Source organism: Crocuta crocuta, unplaced genomic scaffold (genome assembly GCF_008692635.1).
Source record: "Crocuta crocuta isolate KB4526 unplaced genomic scaffold, BGI_CrCroc_1.0 scaffold258, whole genome shotgun sequence".
Classification (NCBI taxonomy): Eukaryota; Metazoa; Chordata; class Mammalia; order Carnivora; family Hyaenidae; genus Crocuta; species Crocuta crocuta.
This window is the reverse complement of record NW_027532842.1, coordinates 1611075-1635002: the sequence shown is the minus strand read 5'-3', so window position 1 is coordinate 1635002 and position 23928 is coordinate 1611075. Positions and strand designations below refer to the sequence as shown.

Genomic DNA, 23928 nt, shown 5'->3' with positions numbered 1-23928 from the left:
CAGTTCGTGGGTTCGAGCCCCGCGTCGGGCTCTGTGCTGACTGCCAGCTCAGAGCCTGGAGCCTGTTTCAGTCTGTGACTCCCTCTCTCTCTGACCCTCCCCTGCTCACGCTGTCTCTCTCTCTCTCTCCTAGAAATAAATAAAAAAAAAAAAACATTAAAAAAAAAGAAACCGAGGATTAAAAATTAAATCCTTTTTTTAAAAGATTTTATTTTTTTAAGTGTCTCTGCACCCAGTTTGAACTTAACAACCTCGAGATCAAGAGTTGCATGCTCTACCAACTGAGCCAGCCAGGTGTTGCTTGATAGTAGAATCAAGTTTACTTTTTTTCACTAGTTTAAGATTCTTTCAGGTTATATTTTAAAAATAAAATTTTAAAAAAGGCGGGGGGTCAGTCAGTTAAGCGTCCGACTTCAGCTCAAGTCATGATCTCACGGTTCGTGGGTTCAAGCCCCACATCGGGCTCTGTGCCGACAGCTAGCTCAGAGTCTGGAGCCTGCCTTCAGATTCTGTGTCTCCCTCTCTCTCTGGCCCTCCCCTGCTCATGCTGTCTCTCTCTCTCTCTCAGAAATAAAAAAAAATTTTAGAAATTTTTTCTTAAAAAAAGATTCTTTCAGGGTACCTACAGAAATTCAGCCACTCTGGAATTCCAGATTTTCTTAATTTGCAGTAACAAGTTGAACGTCAGCTGGCCACATGATGCTGTGTTAGAACAAGCAGAGAATCCCTGTGATCTGTCTGATTAGAACGCTTCCCCTGTTATTCATACTTCGAACTTTGAATAGATTCAGGGCAGAGCCAAGAAGGTATTTAAACAAAAACAAAAACAAAAAATAGAGCATAAGAATATGCCATTTCTAAACATTTAGATCCTTAATATGGATAAGACCATAATATCTGTAGGATATTAGTCAGTTGCAAATAAAATGAAACAAACGAGTTCTAAGAACAACTAACACTTATAAAGAGCTTGCTGAGTGCCAGGTACCATTCTAAGTACTTAGCATATATTAACTTCTTTGGCCCTCATTATAACCCTGTGCAGTGGGCGTGGCATACAGGCAGCATCTCTTAGTGAATAGGAAACTATCTGCTCTCAGGTGTGATTGCGAACTTCAAGTTCAGGGAAGGCAAGGATGCTGTGGGCTGGGATGGGAGGAGAGAGCTTCATAATAAAATGGGGGCCCACTGTCCCTCAAAGATGTGTTATTGCTACACTATTCTTAAAAGAACCATGGGCTAATAACTGTTGATGCCTGTGACTAAAATAGCTCTCAGTTTATTATGCAAATAGAGTTTTATTTTGGTATTTTGAAATTATGACATTGTGTAGCAAATGCCCTTTGGATGACCTGAGGCCATCCGTCCCGTCAACCCAAAGTAGCGCCCGTGTTACCTAGATCTACGCACAAGATTGTGTGACAGCTACCTATCACCCCCCTCTATTTTGTCCTTTTTTTTTTAAATTGAGGTTTTTTCCTTCACTGCAAGTTTTGTGACTTCTTGAGGTAGGTTAACAGGTACTTCGGAGGTGCTGAAATCAAAGTCAAAGGAGGTTAACCAAGAAAGAACATTCACAAGCCCCTGATGATATTCATGCTTAGATATCTGGTACAAATTTTAGCTTCAATTCCCTTTTTGGAAATGTTTGCTTTGGGAGCACATTCTACCAAATGAAGAGACTTTCTTTGAAGGCCTACCTTTTCGGTGTCTCTAATGCGAAGAGAATTTATATAGCACACCTTTCCTAGTTATTATTAGTAACAATAAAATCATAACAAATGTCACTATTTCTGGGGACTCAATGACCCAGATTACAAAGCCAGCATATCTCCAGGTACCTCTCTGTTTTATGTCATAGAATATATATGATCTGAAAGCAGCTCAGTGGCTACGAAGATGGCGTCCTTGGCACTTAATAGTCCTTCACGTGGGACTTTTCCTCTGGTTCCTTCTGGTGATGTACGCAGCGCCACAAAACACCTGGAAACCTTAGGTTTTGGTGTCAATCTCATTACAAAGAAAAATGTTTCACGTTAAGCTTCCCGCTCATTACTCATTAGGTGGCCGACCATGTATGTATGGACAGAAGGGTAAGTGTGACAGGACAGTTGGTACAATTAGCATTCGCCCGTCAGAGAAACGGGCATGGATGGCGTGGATGTTATCATGCTCAAAAATCTCATACTGGTGATAATAATTAACATTGTGTAATAATGCGTAGCAGCTGATTACTGTGAGGACATGGACGTGCAAAGAAGGGATTGTAGAGTGACGTGCACAACAGTACAGTAGAGGGAAAAGCACCATGGGGTATTATTATTATATTTCAAGCTTTGTGATTTGAATGTGATACAAATGAATGAGTTGGATGTGGCTTTGTGATTTTTTTTCCTATGCTTATATAATGAGAAAATTATCTCCTTCAGGGCGAGACTTGTAAATATTTGCTTAATACGGTTCATTAATTAAACATGTCACAGTGCTTATCTAGCATAAAACTAGGGGACTCTCGGTATCCGTTTTGTTTTTTTTCAGAATGAAAGTGCCCTTGTGAAAGAAAAAGAGCTGTCAATCGAACTTGCAAACATCAGGGATGAACTTGGTAAGTAGGGCATTGAAAACGAGGCCCCTAAAGAATGTCTTTTCCTGATACCTGTGAACGTGTAACAAAAGCCATTATGTCTCGTGTAATAAGCCAGGCCAGAGCTGCCTGGAACAATGAAGGCTCTCACTCGGCGCCGTGGTGGGTTGCTGCGGCCTTGCAGGGACCCATAATTCTTACATCTCTGTCGTTATAAAGACAGCTTCGTAACAGTTCACAGTGGAACTAATCTGGCCTCGACTCCGTTCTTCACAGATGGTGGCACATACATCCGTCTGCGTTGTGTGCTGCGACCCGAGCCCTTCCATCTCGGTCTCCCCCACCCCCACCCCAAGGCAGGCAGAGCTCCAAAGGAAGCAACACAGCTTTGCTGGGTAACTTGAGGCTCTCCCTCCAGTAGATCTCTGCAGACATTACAAGGCTCGCTGCCACCATCCCCCTTGCCATGAAACACTCTATGATACAGAACAAGACCAGAAACACAAGCCTGGGTGGATTAAACGTGCTAGGGTCCATGTTGAAACTCCCACTCATCTTTGGCCAATAAAATGGTGTTGCTCAGTCTGAACCGTAGAGACTTGGCAAACGATAGGATGATCCCCAGACCCGGGGCTGTCGTGGAGATGGATGGACGTCCACACTCTAGGCCAAAGATCAGACTGTGTATTTTCCATGTTCTGATTTCTCCATCTCACTTCTCTCTTGAGGTTCTGTTACTGTGCTCCCCCGGGTATCCGTCAGTAATTACCATTAGCCTGGCCTTCCCCTTGGCCTGCTGTCTTCCCTTTACCAGGAGCGTGTCTCCTCTATCCATTGTGGTCCTGGGGATGGGGGCAGACTGCCAAGGGCAGTGTGGCTCCCTCCGTGAGTGAAGGGACTTGCACAGTCACGGCCACCCCTGGCGTGTGGCACAGCACCTTTCCTTCCGGCCGGCAGTGCAGATAGGCACGGAAGCTGAAGACCAGCCTTCCCTGGGGAACATGGGCCCTGCGGACAGGCAGTGCAGAGTGATTTCCAGACACACTACCCTCCTCACCCCCTTTATATTTTTCCTTTTTGTTTAATTGAGGGTTTTTTCCTTCACTGTGAGTTTTGCGATTTCTTTCATCATTGAGGTAGGTCAACAGTGGGCTTTTCTCCCCTCTAAGGCACCTGTGGGAGAGCAGAATGAAACAGTTCCTCCTTCCCAGCCTGACCTGTGTGTGATCCTGAGCAGCGAGACTGCCTCCCCCTCCCCGCCCCGTGGTCAGGACGCATACCCCTGACCATCCCTGGATGAGGACCTCCAGTGCATGAACCCCCCAGAGTAGGTCTTCTGAGAGAGGCCAGCCAAAGGCACAATTGTTGTGTTTGTAAGAGGGGCTCCTGGGAAGCCACAGGCCACAAGTGTGCGTGAAATGGATGGGTTTTTAAGCTTTTTTGGGGTGGAGGGGAGGAAGAGATAGCACGAGTGTGCGTGCACACGGAGGGGGAGGGACACAGAATCCTCAGCAGGCTCTGTGCTCAGCGCAGAGCCCGACCTGGGGCTTCGCCTCACACCCATGAGATAATGACCTGAGCTGAAATCAACAGTCAAGACGCTTCACCGACTGAGCCGTCCGGGGGCCCCCAGTTGGATGAGTTTTTAGATTGTTCTGAGAGTGAATGGTTCTGAGCATGGGCTTTGCAAGCCGGTGACACAGGTTCTGGTAGGGCCAGTTGGCTTACCTCTGCCTCCCTCCAGTGCCCTTTCTTAAAAAGGAAGGTCGGTTAAAGAAGATAATGCTGATAAAGCAGCCTGCAAAGGAGACTCTCATAATAAGGTGTGTAGCATCTTGAATCAGAAAATAGAGGACAAAACCTTGCGTTGTAGCCTGAATTCCTCCCTGGAGGGATGTCTGCACCCCCGTGGGCGAGCTTTGCATCTGGGGCGTACACCCTGACCCAACTAGAGAGGGCGTGCCAAATCCAATGCCGCTGCCCTCTGTCCTTTCCCAAAGCTTCTGAACGCGGCAGGAACCAAGCAAGAATTACACTGAGTTTTTGTGTTCTGGCCTTATTTGATGTCTGCATTACTGCTAAGAATAGAACCAGAAATCAGCTGCCAAATGGATACACTGGGGGGAGGGGAGAGGGCAGAGGCCTTGGCAGCCCCAAGGCAGGGGCCATGCTGCCCAGCGTTCGGCCCAGCGGACGCTTTAGGAGCAAGCACCTGAGCCACTGGAGAGCCTGCATTTGCGGGAGAAGGTGGACAGTACACTGTGCGGGTCTACTGTTAACTGTGAAGGCCACAGGGTCTGGCCGGCAAGGAGCTCCCCTAAAGGGAAAAGAATTAAGTTTATAAAGCGGACTTTCGAATGATCATCTAGAAAGAGAGATGGCGATCCTTTCTCCTTCCCAGCACCCCTACCCTTATTTAGACCCCTGTTCNCTCTCTCTCTCTCTCTCTCACACACACACACACATACACACACACACACCTGAGACACATAATACCCAATTATATATTGGGTATTATATATATATTATATATATATAATAATACCAGGGTGTAGTTCTGGATGGAGCATTTTGTGGCCTAGGAGGCACGTCCCTGTTGAGTGGCTAAAATGGTCATCATCTGTGTTATGTCATATGCAGATGTGGAGACAGNACATGAGGACGCCTGGAGTGGGGCTCTGGGGGGCCATGAGGGGCGGGGGGTGAGCTAGAATTTTCACATGCTGTGAATCCAGACCTGGAAAAGGAAGAAGGTGCAAAAAATCAGAAGAGTTCAGCAGCATTTACTGCATACCCCAGAACAGGGCTGGCCTGCTCCCCAAATCTAAAAACTGCTGCTCAGACTTTTCATATGTGTTAAAATGCTGCCCTGAAATCTACCAGCATCTGCTCGTGAGTACCCATCAGTTGTTTACATCCTTGCTGTGAAGAAATGCAATCAAAGGCTCCTAGCATCTAGCCAGAATCCTCTTAGCCCGGGTTCTCAGCCCTGGTGCATATTAGAATCACCTGCAGTGCTTGTTAAACAGTTCCTGGTACCTCTAAGGCGACAGAATCAAAATATTTGAGGTTGGGGCCTAGGCTTTTTTCTTCTTATTATTGTAAATATGTATTCATTTTGGAGAGAGAAAGCATGAGCAAGGAAGGGGCAGAGAGAGGGGACAGAGGATCTGAAGCAGGCTCTGCACTGAAAACAGCCAGACCAGTGCGGGGCTTGAACTCCTGAACCGTGAGATCATGACCTGAGCTGAAGTCATATGCTCAACCAACTGAGCCACCCAGGCACACACCACCCGCCCCCAGGCTTTCTTTTAATTTAATTCCCAGATGTTCGTGAAGTACAGTGAAATTTGAGAACCAGTGAACTACATAGAAGGAATGGGGATTTCGATTTGGGTCGGCGATAAGGAGGGGGTAGGTCTGGGAGCATGGGGTCCCCTAGTTGAGTACTGTGGGCAGCCTGAGAGCCCAGAGAGAAAAGCCCAGGAGGGAGCAGAAAGGGTGCAGAAAGGAAAGATTCAGAGGACAAATTCCACCTGCTCTGAAATTCTCCATAGAGCTGGCCTGTCTCCCAGAAAAAGAGAAGGAATGTCGTCTTCCTTCCTTCACCTTCGCCTGTCAGGCTGTAGGGCTGTCAGTCTCTGAGTCCACTCCCAGCCGAGTTAGACGGGCTTTCGGGAACCAGCCACAGAAACTAATCCCCTGGTGTGTTTGCTGACACGCTTCATATTTACTATACGTTCCCAACTGTGACATGTCTGGTGGAAGGAGCTACAGCAGAATATCATAGAAGACGTATATTTTGAATGGTATCCCAATCAGAGATTTAAAAAAAAATTTTCTTAACATTTATTTATTATTGAGAAACAGAGAGACAGAGCATGAGAAGGGGAGGGGCAGAGAGAAGAGGAGACACAGAATCGGAAGCAGGCTCCAGGCTCTGAGCTGTCAGCACAGAGCCCGACGCGGGGCTTGAACACAAACCGTGAGATCGTGACCTGAGCTGAAGTCAGACGCTTAACGAACTGAGCCACCCAGGTGCCGCCAATCAGAGATTTTGATGTGTGTTACCCACGCTGATGGAAAATCCTGATTATAATTGTTTTTAAGTAGATCTTGCTGGCAGTTGATTTACAAGTAAACTTTGAGGGGCGCCTGGGTGGCTCAGCNAAATAAAAAAAAAAAAAATTAAAAAATTTAAAAAAACAAAAAACAAGTAAACTTTGAGAACATCTCCTACCGAGCACCTACTGATGCCTGCTGGCCCACTGCACATGGACAGATGCCATGGCCGTTTTGGGGCATTGCCCACTCCACACACCTGTGGAAAGAAAAACTGTTTTTTTCTTCTCTCCATGTATCAAAAAAACTTTTCACAATGATCATTTAATAGTGATAAAGCATTTAATCATGCTGNAAGGTGTTTTTTTTTTTTTTGCTATTATTTGCAGTATTATGCAAATTATTTGTTTCCTCTTGTGTTGTTTTCTTGGAAATATAGTCTCAGAATGTGGACAAATAATTCAGTTAGAATTTCGCATTTGTTCCAGATTCATCTGTATGTGAATGATCCTTGATTTTTATTCTATAAATCAAGATAAAAGATCATGGTGGATTTAATCTCAATGTAGAAAAAGAAGAAATTCCATCAATATTTCTCTCTCCCCCATCCCTCTCTCTCTCTCTCTCTCACACACACACACACATACACACACACACACCTGAGACACATAATACCCAATTATATATTGGGTATTATATATATATTATATATATATAATANCACCCTTTAGGGACAATGGCTCTTACCTTGTGTTTGGAGTTGGCCTTAATTGGGTCTGTCCTTGGAAAAGCCAAGCTACAGTGATTGTGGGATAAAGGGCATTTTAGATTTCCAGGAAATCAGCACCACATCCACGGGGAGGGTGAACAAAGATGCTAGAAATAGATCTAATATTTAATTTTTTTAATCACATTTTTTTTTAATTTCCAGAAAATGTAGTTCTTAAAATATGAGCCTCAACTTTTGGATGGAGTGCCATTCTCCAGATTTGGAAGTCAGATATTGAATTATCAAGAGGTCATGCTTATATTTGTAAATGCTGATATGGGTTTATACGATGTCCCTCCTAGAAGCCGATTATTTTCTTTTGAGACCTTAGGCTTCAAGCTGTTGACTGCCAGCAGGGGGCTATTCATGGACCTCTATCTTATTAGGAAAACTGAGCCTTAAAAAAGTATGAATTTAAAAAAATATGTATCTGAATTAGATGAGCTCCACCAAAGAGAAAAACATAGGCAGCGCACCGCTGTAGCTAAATGGAGCCTTCTGGTTCACACTCCCAGGTGCGCTGATGCTCTCCCAGCCAGCCCACGAGTCCTCTTAAGATGAACTTGCAGACTTAGCTGGACCACCACTAGCCCTACTGCACACCGTCCCCCAGATTCCTGCCTCGGGTGTGCTCAAAGCTGTGCTCAAAGCTGTACTGTGTGATCTGGTGTGAAATCACCTCTCATCTTCAAGGTTCTCCGTCAGGCCAGCTGCTGCTCTTCTGGCCTTCTTCCCCCGCCCCTGCCCGCAGCCTCTCAGGCTGGACGGAGCTGCATCTGCTTCTGCGTGTGTCTTCCATCACTTTCTCTTAGACCCTCTTCTCTTGACCTTGTTACAACATCTCTTCTAACCGTCCCCGTCCCAAGCCAGGCACATGGATTTTATCTTTCTGCCAGCCTCAGACTTAAGACGGGCTTTACTTTTTTTCTTCTCTCTTGAACACTTTCAAAAATACTTCACATGAAACAAAGTTTGAAAACAGCAAGCAGCGTTTAACACAGCAGTCATTCTGGCAGCGTTTCTCAGGTATACAGACAGCTAAATTATTAAATCCACATTTTGATTAAAGTCAGCTTATTGAAACAAAGAAAATTACTTGAACGTTTCCTATAATATAACAAAAGAAAGACACTAAAGAATTCTGAGAACTTTGATACAAGAGTATATATATATATAGTCTAAGTTTGTGACAGTAAGCACTGAATTGTTATTTATTATGCTCTTAAGTTCCTAACTAGAATAAAATGTTCAATTTATTTTCATTTATAACTAGCAACACACACATACATATACACACCACTGGAACTGTATTTGTAAGATGATTTTACCTTTTAAGGTTATATATAAAATGTCTTCCAGCTTTATGATCATAAGTCCTTATATTTATATAGTGCTTGTACTTACCAAGCTCTGTTATAGGATGTGTCTTACTTGTTTATTCAGATGACTCAACTAAGTAGGTGTTGGTATCTTTATTCTATAGGAAATTGAGGTTCTGAAAGGTTAAGTGACTCTGCTAAGCACATACAGCTGGCTTGGGCAGACTCAGGTCTTGGGCCCAAACCTGGAATTCTATACATAGTGTATAAGTTTACCATGGCTTCCCAAACCCCACCACCATTTTTTTTTTTTTTGGTAATTTTTAATTTGAAATATCAGATAAAGTAAAATAGCTGCTTCTCCCAATTCCATACTTTCCCACAAAACCATAATAGATGTTAGTATGAATCTGTCAAAACATGGATTACAGTATAATTAATTACACAACACAGTGCGATGGTAATTGGCCCCAGGCTATATCCATTAGGATTGTGCTCAGGACAAATAACAGACTTCCCCCAAAATGATAACTTAATCATAGTAGGGTTTTATTTCTCTCGTGTAAAAGTCAGGAGGTGAGCACCCAGGGACAAGTATGGCTTTGCTCTACAAAGTCTGCAGGGGACCCAGGCCTCTGACAGCTGAGCATTCTACCACTTCAAGATGGCGGCCCTTCTCTCATGGCCCAGTGTGGTGCCTGCTGCTACTGTCACCATATCTATAGTCCAGGCAGTAGGATGGCAGGAGGAATGAAAAAAGAAACAGAGAGAGTGGGTCAGCTCCCTTTGGGGGAAAGTTTCCAGATTTACACTGCAGTTTATATCTCACTGGCCAGAACTAAGTTCCAAGGCAAACCTCGCCACGACATAGACTGGGAAAGGTGCTTTTTTTTTTCTTGGTGACCTTGCCCAGATATTATTACTCTGAAAGAAGGGCAGAATGTATATTGGGGGCTATTAGCAGCCTGTGCTCTGGGGCCCTAATTGCCTCCATCAGTAAGATGGGGAGAATACTCCTGTCACAGTAGGCAAGTGAGAGCCAAGGATCTAGCAAAATACTTGGCAGAGTCGTGGGGGCTCAGTGTGTTATAATTACCTTAAATGTCAGATTGGATTCTGTCTTCCTTCCTCTCACAGCTTTAAAAAGACCCAAGTCACAATGCAAAACCAAGAAGATATCTCAGAAAAAATAACTAATCTCAGGATCACAAAAATATAATGCACATTTTCTGATTTATAAAAATATCTCCTCTAAGTACACCAATTAGAAGACAGTTTTGTCAGATTGGATAAAAAAAAAAAAGTAAGGTACAACTTTGTGCTGCTTAAAAGAAACCTATTTCAAATATAAAGACATAAATGACTTAAAAGAAAAAGGATGAGAGGGGCACCTGGGCAGCTTGGTCTATTGAGCACCAGTCTTGATTTTAGAATAGTTGATGATCCCAAGGTTGTGAGATCGAGCCCAGGGTCTGCGCCATGCCAAACATGTGGTCTTCTTGGGATTCTCTCTTTCTTTCTCTCTCTCTGTCTCAGTCTCCTTCTCTCTGCCTCTCTCTCTCAAATATAAACAAATAAACTTTAAAAATGAAAGTAAACTTATGGGGAAAAGATATGCTATGCTAACACTAATGAAAAGAAATTTGGAGTGTTGGAGTATCTATGTTAATATCATACAAAGTAACCTTCAGACCAGTAGTATTATCAGGAGACAGTGATAAAGGAGTAGCTCACCAAGAACACATAATAATACTACATCTATATGTATCTAACAATTGAGCTTCAAGTAACATGGAACAAAAATGGATAAAACTCAGAGGAGACACAGACAAATCCACATTTAAGTTTAGAGACTTCCCTCTTCTCTCAGTATCATTAGAACAAGGAGACCGAAAAGCAGAAGGGATATGGAAGACCTGAACAACACTGTCAACCAATTTGACCTAACTGACCTTAATAGAACATTCCATCCGAGAAGCAGAGTATACATTCTTTTCAAAGATACATGGAATATTGAGCAACATAGAACATATTCAAAATGTTAACATAAAACAACAAACATGAAAGAATCAAAACCATACAAAATGTTTTGGACTATAGCCGAATTAGGCTATAAACCAAACATGAAGATATCCAGGAAAACTCCAAACATTTAGAAATTAAACAGCATACATCTAACCAACACACAGGTTAAAAGACAAAGCCACAAAGTAAATTAGAAAATATATTGAACTCGGTGAAAATAAAAATACAGCATATCAAAATCTTTGGGATACAAAATTCTCTCTGAATCGCAGAGTTGGTATCTTATTCAATTTGCTTGACAACTTGGAGGAGACCCAGTGTGTACTGTCACTGTCCTCGGCTCTCTGGCAGGAAGGTGACGGTGTTATTTGAAAGAAGGTTTGATCTAGTAAGTTTAATCTGCTGTCAGATTGAGCGTGACGGTATAGCGTCAGATATACTACTTTCTCTGCAAATGGACCATTCAGCATGACTGGGTTCTGGAATTACACACCCCTTTGATAGGGAAATGATATTGGGTCTGAGCTGGGAAAAATTCATACCAGTGATGTCAGCTGCCATGATTAGATTTTATTCCAGTAAACGTCATTTTAGTTTTCTATCACAAACAGGTGCTTACCAATGCACAGTGGTGCCAAAACCACAGACTCCCTTAAATGTACCAGAGACTGGGTTTGGTTGCCATGGAAAATACATTATCAGCTACAATTTTACCAAACTGCCGCTTTCTCTGAGACCATGATTTATTCCAGTGGGCAGCAACACATTTTTCGATATTTATAAAATACTTTTAAGTCAATATGCATAGCGCACTCTAGTTATTTTATGTCGCGGTGTCTGTTTTGTGACTCCCTAAAATGTATACTAGTTTATGAATAAAGATAATTTTCTTTCCTGATATGTGCTAATATTTTTAAATCTGTAGGTTTCATCCTTAGCTAACCTGAACTGACTGATTAGAATAGATCAGGATTCCAAGGACTGCCCCTAAACGACCCTGAGGACCAGAAGCTTCTTGAAATTCAGAATCTGCTGTTGCCATATATCTATAAATGTAAAATAAAAGATAAATCTAATATTTATAAGTCCAATATTTAAAGTGGCATGTGGTTTACAAAGCCCTTTCATGTATTATTTCATTTGATCCTGACAGTAACCCTAGGAGATAGTAAGGTACATAACAACTACTGTTTTAACAGTGGATAAACATTGCCTGTAAAAAGTAAAAGCAACCCCAAATCACGTATCTGTAAGGAAGAGCAGAGCTGGGTCTTCTTGTCTTATCACGATCGTAGCATGTTGCCTTTGCGTTGTAAGATCTCAACTGGTATCGAGGGAAGATAATTTAAAAAAAAAAAAAACAGAAAGACATAACATGCTATAGCTTTAACCTGAAAGTTGCTGAAGAGCATTTTGCAAAATATGTGTTTTAAATGACCGTCACATACAGTTTCAGCGAGCATAATCGCTTCTCGCTTGTGAATGCCTCATACATGGATTCCCTCTTCTTTCACTTTGTATCTTGTACCCTGGCTCAGGGCTTAGCATGGTCAATGTGGACCACTCACTGCTTCACCTTATGAACTTGAGTGTCCCCAGGTGGGGTACCCATTAGTGTGCTAGGATTAGAAGAGGAATGTGGCATGGTCTCTGACTTTGGGGAACCCCTGTGTATTGGAAAGACAGACATAAGCAGATAATTAAAACTCAGTGTACTGACTAAGGCGCTAGAGGTCTGGGAGCTCAGAACAGGGGTTATAACCCAGGTAGGGATCCAGGGAAGGCTTTTAGGGATAAAACAGCTGAGCTGCATTAAAGAAAATGAAGGAGTCAGTGAAGAAGTGATTCTTCCATGTAGCTGATCAATTACAGAAACAGCATTATGCCATCATTTGCTTGGTCCTTCCATTGGGAAATGAGGAAAATAGTGAAGACAGGTTTTCCATGTGGCCACCCCCAAAAAAGGAACGGGATTGTGTTTAGGAAACTCTTTAAATTATTTGTGTAAAAAGTGTTTGGGATATAAAACTCCAATGATTTGCCTTTCAAAGATTTTTTTAACATTTGATTTTCTTGTCTGGTGCCATGATGAATTATTCTCACATACTCAAATACCGTAAATATCATCAGGGCAATATTCAGGTATTCAAGAGTATTATCAATCAATTTGCTTAATTTGCAGTCTATTTGAACAAGGTGATATATAAATCACTGTATTTTACATGCTTATGATTCAGGTTACTCTTTTTGATCAGAATTGCAGCTCTTCAGCCAGGTTTTGGGGAAGTTAATTCTGGGAAAGAAGATGAAAGCCAGACCAATCCAGCACTGCAAGCATCATGTAAGGACTTACTAGCTTTCAATAATAACAAATCAGATCATGATCTCAGGGCTTCTTACCACAACTGTCTTTTTAAAAAACAAGACAGAACAGGGGTCACCTGGCTGATACAGTTTGTTGAATGTCTGACTCTTGATTTCGGCTCAGGTCATGATCCCAGGGTTGTGGGATGGAGCCTTGTGTAGAGCTCTACACTGAGCATGGAGTCTGCTTAATATTCTCTCTCTCTCTCTCTCTCTCTCTCTCTCTGCCCTTCTCTCCTACTCACGCTCTCTCTTTCCCCCTTAAATAATAAGTAAAAAAGTAAGTAAATAAATAACAAAACAAAACAACCAACAACAGCTAGTGATGAAGACTGTGGTCAGAGTTCAGCAAATCAGAATGACAGTTCCAGGCGGAGAGACCAGGCTGGCCGCGGAGTCTGACATTTACCCTGGTGGATCTACTTGGTCTAGCTTTTTTGTTGTTGTTTATTTCCTTCATTAGTACCAAGAAGGGCTCTGACTTTCAAGGAAGTGCTTTTAACTAAGTTCACTAGAGCTTGATATGAAAACAAAAATACCAATGTATCCATTTATGATGACAAATATATCCCCTCATAGGCAGATCTATCTAGAAAGCTAAAATTGTAATCAGAACACTGCTTACTGGACCAAACTCAATAATGTGCTGTAGATAATAATGGCATCTTGCTGAGATAGCCTTGTACGGTCATCTTCATGGCGTTCTTTTCTAGGACCTCAGTTGTTAGAACCTCTTCCTGTGGGAGGAGATGGAGCCTGTTAACATCACTTGGGTCCTTGTGCCAAATACCCATGTCTGGACTTTTGCCTCCAGCCACCATCCAGTATTGGACTCAACCCCCCACTGTACACAGCTAGAAAACAGAATATATGAGGTACCTGCTTCTAAGCATTGAGCCATAGACACTACAGACCTGTGGGCCTTGGGAAAAGGGAAACCTACTAAGTGGATCCCACAGAAATCCCAGTTTTCTGCCTGGGGCCACTTACCAGACCACAGCCCAAAGAGGTGCTCCAGGAAGGGGCCACCATCTTGCTAAGCTGAACGAGCAGATACCAGAATTGAAGTGGTTGAAGGTTGTGGGGCTGAGCCTGGCAAGAGTAAGTGGAGCAGAGGAAGGCCCCAGGAGTTTGTGCAGGGCTTCCCTTGTGTTCTTAGATGAAGGGTAGTTTGTATGTGCACGGGGCAGTCTGGCAGAGGATGGCTACTACAGAGTTGGGAGCTGAGCGGAGGTACCAGAGGCTGCGTAGTGCTGGGAGACATTGGTGTTCCAGCCCAGCGAGGGTGGGGAGATCGCTGAGCAATCCATCGAGCCCTGAGAAAAGCTAGGCTTTAGGAGTAAAAGCCATTACCTAGTTGGAGTAAGGATCTCTCTAGGAGTAAAGCAGCCGAAGTTGACCCACTCTAACAAGGGTGAAACCAAGCCTGACAGAGTCAGCAGAGTCTAGTAATTTACCTGCCAGCAAACAAAACTCATCATTAAGGAAGCTCCTTATAATATATCATCCATAATGTTGAACATATATATTTTTTAATTAGACATACAAAGAAGCAGGACCCAAAGGAAAATAGTAGTCAATAGAAATGGGTATTGAAATAACACAGGCATTGGAACTAGCAGATAAGAAATTTAAAAAGCTATCATAAACATATTCAAGCACTTCTAGAAAAAGAAGAACATAGTGAGTAAACTGGTAGGGAAGAGCACAACAAAGAAATGAAAATGATTTAAAAAAAAAAAATCAAATGGAGGGGCGCCTGGGTGCCTCAGTTGGTTAAGCATCCAACTTCGGCTCAGGTCATGATCTCGTGGTTCATGAGTTCAAGCCCTGCGTCAGGCTCTGTGCTGACAGCTCAGAGCCTAGAGACTGCTTTGGATTCTCTGTCTCCCTCTCTCTCTGTCCCTCCCCCATTCACATTCTCTCTCTCTCAAAACTAAATAAACTTTAAAAAAAGAAGAACCAAACGGAAACATTAGAACCCAAAACTAAAGGCGCTGAAATGAAAAATTCAATGGATAGGCCTCAGCAGATTGGAGACTTCAGGAAAAGGGGTCAGTAAATTGAAGAGAATCAGCAGATATTATCCAGTCAGAAGAACCGAGAGCAAGATTGACACTAGAAGCAGAGTGTCCGTGATAAGTGGGTGACAGGTGCACAATTGCATTGGCAAAAGGGGAAGAGAAAGAAATCGGGAAGAAAAAGTACTTGAAAAAGTGGTGGGCATGGACATCCTAAATTTGTTTTATTTGTTTGTTTGTTTACTGTTTTTAAATGCTTATTTATTGTTGAGAGAGAGAGGAGCAGAGAGAGGGGAGACAGAGGATCCAAAGTGGGTTCTGTGCAGCAGCAGAGAGCCAGATGTGGGGCTCGAACTCACAAAGAACCATGAGATCATGACTTGAGCCAAAGTCAGATGCTTAACTGACTGAGCCACTGAGGTGCCCCTAAATTTGGTTTTAAAAGAGCAACCTGTGGATCCAAGAAGCTCACTGAACTCCAAACTGGATCAATACAAATAAATAAATCACACCTCAGCACATGCCAGTCAACTACTGAACACCAGGGATAAAAGAAAATGTTGAAGGCAGCCAGGTAAAGGTACACATTACATACAGGGCAACCAGGTTACTGATGACAGGTAACCTCATCAGAAACACACTGAGGCCAGAAGGCACTGGAATGACATGAAGTGCCAGAGAAAAGGGGGGGACCCCATTCAACCCAGAATTCTATATCCAGAGAAATTATCCTTTAAAAATCATAGAAATTTGGATGTACAGGACTGAATTCAGGTTATCAAAAGCCTAACTATGTGGATAAACATAAACGACCATTCATTTTGTTGTTTTTAAGCCTTTTATTTTCACACATTCCGTTTGATGATGTCTGGCTGTGAATACGTTCATAGACTCACCACCCAAAACAAGGTCTGTTACATTTACCCTCCCTCTAGAAAGTTTCTTCATGCCTCGTTCCAGTCAGCCCTCCCCTCCCCCTCCACAGCAACCACTTTGTCATTTCTGTCGACATAGATTAGTTTTGTTTGCTCTGGGATTTCACAGAAATGAGATGAGACATTCTGGACTCTGCCATGTCCAGAGGCTTTGTTCCACATGACAGATGTATCCACATCGCTGAGTGAATCAGTGGTGTGTTCCTTTTTACTGTTAAGTGTGTTGCATTTGCATGAGCCTGCCACAGCTAATCTGTCCACTTGTCTGCTGGGGGACATTTGGGTTGTGACTTTTTTGTACTTATAAATAGGGCAGTCAGGAGGATCCTTGCACGATCTTTCGCTGTCATTCTCTCCGGTAAACTCCTACATTATAAATTACTGGGTCATAAGACAAATGTGCGTGTAACTTTAGGGGAAAGTGTCAGCTGGTTCTTAAAATGCTTGTACCATTTTGCACTATTCTCAGCAGTGTCAGAGAGATCCGATTCCTCCACGACCTGCCGACATTTGGTATTCTTCGTAATTCTGTTGCTGTTTGAGCCAGTGTGAAGACTCTCATTATGGTCTCAATTTCCATTTCCCCGATCACCAATGTGTTGAGCACTTTTCATGTGCTAATTGCCTATTGGGATACCTTTTGTGAAGTGTTGGCTGCCCATTTTTAATGAGTTCTTTGTCTTTTTACTGAGCAGCAGCGACCCCCTTCACCTGGGCACACGGCTCTCTCAAGGTTACCACAGCCCTCCTGGGCCACCCCTCATTTGTTTGTGACCTGTCTTCTACAATTGCAGCGCTTACAGATTGCCTCATGATGGTCTACAGTCCTGAATAGGAAAAACACAAACCNTGCTCACGCTGTCTCTCTCTCTCGCCTAGAAATAAAAAAAAAAAAATTAAAAAAAAATAAATGTTTATTTATTTTTGTGAGAGAAAGAGAACAGAGGAGGGGCAGAGAGAGGGAGAGACACAGAATCCGAAGCAGGCTCCAGGCTCTGTCCCAGCCGTCAGCACAGAGCCCGACATGGGGCTTGAACTCACGGACCATGAGATCATGAGCCGAGCCAAAGTCAGACACTTAATCTACTGAGCCACCCAGGTGCCCCTAAAGTGCTGTTCTTAAGATAATTTTGAACACCTGCCTACTCTGCGTAAAAGTATTCTAGGTGTTTCATTAAGNATTCTGGATATTAACCCTTTATCTGATATGTCCGTTGGTTGCCTATTAGTTTTGTGGGTTGTTTCCTGAGCCCGAAGAGTTTCTAATCAGTTGGGAAAGCGAGCATGGCAGCAGATGATCGTAACAAAGTGAAGGACATGGCTCTCTCCTTACAATATCCGTTTGTCCCAGATGCGATTCCAGGCCCTCTTTCCTTCTTACTCTGCGAGCTCTCCGGTGATCTCATTAACCCCCTTTGCTTCAACTACCCCCTAACCTGCTCTCTCCCAGGTCTAGGACCCCAGCCCTCTTGCGGTCAGCTCTTGGTGAACCACAGGCAGTACCACTCTTCGCGGCCGCTTTTAGCTCTGCCCACCCCATACTCCTCACCTCAAAGCAAAACAAAACAAGATCCCTACCTCTGTCTTCCTGATTTTGTTCGAGTACAAGCTAAGCTAAGGAGGCACTCAAATGAATGGAATAAATCAGATTGAGGGATATTTTTCTCTCATGTAACAGCCCAAAGACAGAGAGGCCCGGAGGTGGCCATGCATCCAGACAGCCCGCTCCACCGCCCCCCACATCCCTTCTCCCTGAGTGTTTGGAGCTGATGCATGACGAACATTCTGGTCTGAGAGAACGTGATGGAGAGAAAGTTGAGGGCAAACAGCTCCCTTATGAGACTATGATCTAGACCTCGCCATTATGCTTCCTCTTGGCCCCTGCAGCCATGTGCGCAGAAAATGGAGTTTCCTGCAAGGTGGCCATTTCAGTTTTAAAAATTTGGAAAGTACCATGAATAAAAGAAAGAAAAGGAGAACAGAGGCTAGCTAGGCTCAACCACAACTTCTGGTCTCAGTTCTTGACAGCAAGTTCACAGTTAACGAACACCGAAGGGAGTTGTCACCCCTCCATCCCCCCTCCTCATACTTGATAGCCAGTATGTCACCAGCTCCTCTCGATTCTACTTTTCAAGTGCCTCCTCATTCGAATTCCTATGGTGACACAGTCACTTTTCGCAAAGACCTCCTCACTAGCCCCCTCGCCTCCCTTCCTGCCCCTAGATTCCATCCTCTGTGCCTTCCCAGATTAGATCCCTCAGTAGCAGTGGTTGCCTCCGGCTAGGGGGTCTAGGTGGGAGGGAAAATGACTTCTCAGCACATTCCTTCCGTGCTGTTTGGATTTTCTTTCCTCATCTAGAAAATCAACACTGTGATAAAGACAGATCCCTTGGCAGCTTTACGTATCATCCACAGAGTAAATGGAATTCTGACTTTTTAGCACATGTACAGAGACTGTCTGCCTTCCCAGACACAATCCCCTTTCCACGTCCCCATAGAACTTCCACCAGCTTCTCTTGCCTCTTCCTGAACTCGTTTCTCCCTCTCCTCACCCGCCAACCTGCCCAGGCTTGCTGGAAAACTCAAGTCGGCCGTCACTTCCACTCTCTGCCTCCGTCACACACGGTCTCCAGCACGGTCACATCGCTGTCACTGATCATTCACCCACCTGTTTCTCCCTTCCCGTCACTAGACCGGAGCCCCCCAGAAGGAGGGGCCATGGTCAGTAGTCAAGGTTAGTTTCTGAATACCTTGTGCAAGAGATTTTTTTTGTCTTCCACAAGCTTAAGGTCACGTGGGGAAAATTATTGGGAGAGATGGAGCTCACAGGAAAACCTCTTAAAATATTTTTATAGTCACTAAATAAAATAGTATGGTGGATTAAATTAAGATACTGTTTATGCCATTCTGCACATGTACATTAACTCCTATTTCCATCTCTTACTGGAGGCACTCCAGGCTCTTCCCTGTGACCTGCAGCGGGGGTGTTCAGACTCTGCGTGCCTCTTTTGTAAGCAAAGCTGCCACTTACTGAATGCCCGCAAAATGAAGAGATGTGTAAATACATGATTTCTGATTCTCTGATTCTCAAAATAGGCCTGCACAGTAGGTCATGTTATGCCTCTTTTACAGATGAGAATACTGAGGCCCAGAGAAACAAGCATGGACTTGCCCAGCATTATATGTTACACAGCAGGGATTCGAACTGGGGTCCACACACTCCAAACCCACGTCTGTTTTTCCCATAAGCGTTCTGACTCTCACACCTGCTCGGAGATGCTGCTTTTGTTCCGTTTTAGTGTCCGGCTCTCCACTCAAATGGTATTGGTTCCCCAGGCCAGGGCTGGACTTGTTGGTCACCCCTCACTCCAGGACAGTCCCACAGGCATCAGCTCCTGGGTCTTGCCGCCCAGCTCCCTGCCCCTCAAGGCACGGCATTCAGTGCTTAGGTCTCAGTTTACTTTTCTTAAGTTTATTCTTCCCATCAGAGCTTCAGTGCAGAGCCTCTATTCCTGCTCTGCCATCCATCTCATTTCCCTTTTTTTTTTAATTTTTTAATGTTTTTAAAAAGTTTTTCTGAGAGAGAGAGAGAGACAGCGTGAGCAGGGGAGGGTCAGAGAGAGGGAGACACAGAATCTGAAGCAGGCTCCAGGCTCTGAGCTGTCGAACCCACGAACCGTGAGATCATGACCTGAGCCGAAGTCAGATGCTCAACAGACTGAGCCACCCAGGTGCCCCATCATTTCCCTTTTCTATGCCCAAACCCTGTGTCGTCTTCTGCAGCTGTTCCCAGCAGGGGTGAGTTCACGAAGGGTTCCCCTGTCACACTGCTGTGGTGTCATGGCGGACATGGGAGCGAGAGGGACCAGAAGCAGCTACATGGGGACACGTGGTGCCTGGGAAAGGCTAAAAGTGTGGGACTCCTTCCTGACATTTATTCAGCATTTATTGAGTCAGATCAGGGGATCAAGTGATTTTTTTCTTAATAAAGTTCACAGAAACATTCATCATACTTAATGTAATTCCACTGCTTTTTCTTCAAGTCAACAATCTGAAAAAAAATTGAGAACAGTATTCCCTACTTGGCTGCAAAATTATTCTCTTCCTCGATGTTCTAACTTGATCGCTTCTTAGGGGGGATTTTAAAGCACTTTAGGGATGTCTAGGTGGCTAAGTCAGTTAAGCATTGGACTCGGTTTCTGCTCAGGTCATGATCTCTCAGTTTTGTGAGTTCGAGCCCCACATCAAGCTCTGCACTGACAGTGCGGCGCTTGCTTGGGATTCTCTCTCTCTCTCTCTCTCTCTCTCTCCCCCTTTCCCATTCACACTGTCCCTGTCTCAAATAAATAAACTTAAAAACATTTTTTGGTAAAGCACTTTTTTTAATGTTCTGTTATTTTATTTTATTATTTTTTCAATATAATTTATTGTCAAATTGGCTAACATACAGTGTGTAAACTGTGCTCTTGGTTTTTGGGGTAGGTTCCCATGATTCATCGCTTGCAACACCCAGTGCTCATCCCAACAAGTGCCCTCTTCACTGCCCATCACCTCTCCCCCACCCCTCCATCAACCCTCAGTTTGTTTTTAAGAGTCTCTTATTGCTTGCCTTCTCCGTCTCTGTAACTTTTTTCCCCTTCCCCTCCCCCATGGTCTTCTGTTAAGTTTCTCAAGGTCCACATATGAGTGAAAACGTATGATATCTCTCTTTCTCTGACTTACTTCACTTTAGCATAATACCCTCCTATTCCATCCACATTGCTGCAAATGGCCAGATTTCATTCTTTCTCATTGCCAAGTAGTATTCATTGTATATACAGACCACATCTTCTTGATCCATTTGTCAGTTGATGGACATTTAGGCTCTTTCCATAATCTGGCTATTGTTGAAAGCACTGTGGTAAACATTGGGGTACATGTGCTCCTATGAATCAGTGCCCCTGTATCCTCTGGGTAAATTCCTAGTAGTGCTATTGCTGAGTAGTAGGGTAGTTCTAGTGTTAATTTTTTGAGGAACCTCCACACTGTTTTCCAGAGCAGCTGCACCAGTTTACATTCCCACCAATAGTAAAGCACTTTACTTTAGATGATAAATCATTTAATCTCAGGAAGCAACCTCACAGTGTACACACACACACATACACACACACACACAGCCCACACGTATCCAGACATAAGGACACAAAACTACATTCAGCAGAGACCTCTTGGAACGACAGTGGTTTCCCTTCCTTCCCCTCACTATTCATTTTGGGGAGAGCATTTGGCCACGTTTGCAAGGAGTTCCGTGTAGATGCCTGAGTTCACCAGACTGCCAGCCAGGGCACAGCCAGCAGGCAGAAACCACTCCAGTTATTTTACCAGTGAGAGTTTAACATAAAGGATTGTTAGATAGGCAACCGAAAAGGTAAAACAAGAACTCTGAGGTGTCCCGGAGGTAGCAGCTGTAGGAAAAGATGCAGGTATACAGGTTGAAATGATTAAGACTTAGAAGCTTGGATAAGGCACTTCCCAGAGCTGAGTCTCAGACCTCTGATGGGGGCCGCTGGTCTCTGAGTTGGAGGAGGAGCTCCTGGCTGAGATCCAGACCAAAGAGAGGACCAGATATCTGGGGAGGAGCTGGGAGAAGAGGTTTCCATGCACAGGAAACTGCTAGTGCAAGGACCCTGCGGTGGGAATGTGCCTGGGCCAGCAGTCCTCAAACTTAGGTACTGGGACCAGGGAGAGGGCTTGGAAAGCAGATTGCAGGACCCCACCCCCCAGAATTTCTGAGTCCAGGCAGGGGGTAGGGCCCAAGAATTTGCATTTCAACAAGTGGTCAGGTGCTGCTGAAGCCCCTGGTCTGGGGATCACACTTTGAGAACCACAGTCCTAAAAGTGTTGGAGGAGTAGCAAAGAGGCGGGTAGAGCTGGAACAGAGTAGACACAGGAGAGAAGAGCGGGAGCCGAGGTCAGGAGGCTGTGGGGCCCAGATGCTGCCACATCTGGTGAGCCAGCACGGGGACACGGCCTGTCCCCTGAGCCAGATGCAGGCCTCATGCAGAGGAGCACGTCCTGATGGACAATCTTTGAGGATTCCCTCTGGCTGCCGCCATAGGACAAAATGATTCAGGGACAGGCCCTGGAGCAGCAAGAACAGTCCAGGGGCTCTCCAGTAACCTGGGTGACAGATGATGGTGGCTGCAGCCAGGTCAGTGGCAGGGAGGGGGGCAGAAGTAGCCAAATTCCAGGCATACGTGGGAAGGAGCACCCACATTGCCTGATGGCAGTGATTTGGAAAGCCAATAGGAGAAAAGGGATTGGAGGCAGGGACGGGAGAGTTTTATCTGTTTTGTGAGGAGCTGGACTCTGAGGAGTAAGAAATGGAAGGTATGTAGCCAGAGGACAGCATAGGAGGGAAGACTGTGCATTTGTTCTGTTTGTTAAAGATAAGAGACGCCCAGACATTTGTAGAGGCTGTGTGGGGAGCCAGACAGGGGAAACCCTGGGGAGAGAGGCAGTAGCAGAGAGAAACACACAAGAAGCCAAGAGAGTATGGAACCCCAAATGAAGCCCCCAAATATGTCCCCATCCTAATTCCAGAACCTGGAAATATGTCCCCTCAAGTGGTAAAGGGACTTTGCTAGTGTAATTAAGGACCTTGAGATGGTGGGGATTGTCCTTTGGGGCCCAATGTGATCCTAAGAGCCCTTAGAAGAGGGAGATAGAATAGATGTGACATGGAAACAGGGGTCAGAGAGAGAGATTTGAAGATACCGTGCCATTGGCCTTGAAGACAGAGGAAGGGGGCACTAGCCAAGGAATGCAGGCAGCCCCTAGGAGCTGGGAAAGGCAAGGACAGGGACTCTCCCCTGAAGTCTCCAGAATGGAACTCAGCCCTACCAACACCTTGGTTTTTAGCCCAATCAGACCCATTTTAGACTCATGGAACAGTAAGATAATAAATTCGAGGTGTTTTAAAGCCATTCATTTGGTAGTGGTTTCTTACAGCAGCTATAGGAAATTAGTGCAGGGGGTATAGACAGTAGAGTGAGGGAACTGGTCATCAAGGAGCATTACCTCCAACAAGACATAGTTTCCAAAGGAAAGATTTGTTTTTTAAGTTTCAGAATAAGAAATGGTAGTCTTCCAGGCCTGTTGACTTCAGTTTTCTCAGCAAAGTGGAAGTCAAGGCCATATGCCCAGTTAGGACCTTTTATGCATCAGGTAGGTGAAGCAAGCCTAGAGTTAGGTAACTTACCTGACTGCACACAGCCCAAAATAGCAGGGGCTCGATTTGAACTGAGGCAGTCTGACCCCAGAGCCCACCTTCTTGATTGCTTCCCCATGTAGCCTCTTCTGAGCAAAGAACTGAGAGCGTTTGAAGGGATCCGTGCTTTCCAGTGGCAAAGGCTAAAATCAGGGCCATTTCTGGGACTCCAGAGCCCAGTGAAGGACACAGCAATGACCGCCATTGTGGAGTGCCAGTGAAGGCTGGGGCTGCTGGCTCCGGGAAAGATCTGAAGGTCATGGCATTGGACAGGCCATTCACGGGTATGTCACAGGTAAATGGCGAGGGGCTGGAAGAGGTAAGGAGAGGCAGCTATGAGCAGGTGCTAGCCTCCATGCTGCCCGGAGCCCATGATGGTGGGACGGATTGGGGGTCACTCTGTGGCTCCAGCAACAAGGCGAGGAGGATGGGAAACTACAGGCAGGAACTTTCAAGGAAAGTCAGTATCCTCAGACTCAAACGAGCGAGGTGGGCACAACCCCCGAGCTCAGCTTGAACACACAGGCTCAAAGTCAGCATTGGTTGCTCAGGCCAGGGTAAGAGAGAACAGACAGGTGTGAATTCAGACAGGCAGATGGC

At 44.6% G+C, this 23928-nt stretch overlaps 1 protein-coding gene across 4 annotated transcripts in view; it reads left to right on the top strand.

Moving 5' to 3' along the window:
- MTUS2 (microtubule associated scaffold protein 2) overlaps positions 1-23928 on the top strand; it is a 376214-nt gene that overhangs the window by 309072 nt on the left and 43214 nt on the right. For all 4 annotated transcript variants that reach the window (XM_077745435.1, XM_077745433.1, XM_077745434.1 and 1 more), the window contains one exon: positions 2539-2605. In XM_077745435.1, coding sequence (XP_077601561.1) covers positions 2539-2605 — 67 coding nt within the window. The remainder of the gene's footprint in view (positions 1-2538; positions 2606-23928) is intronic.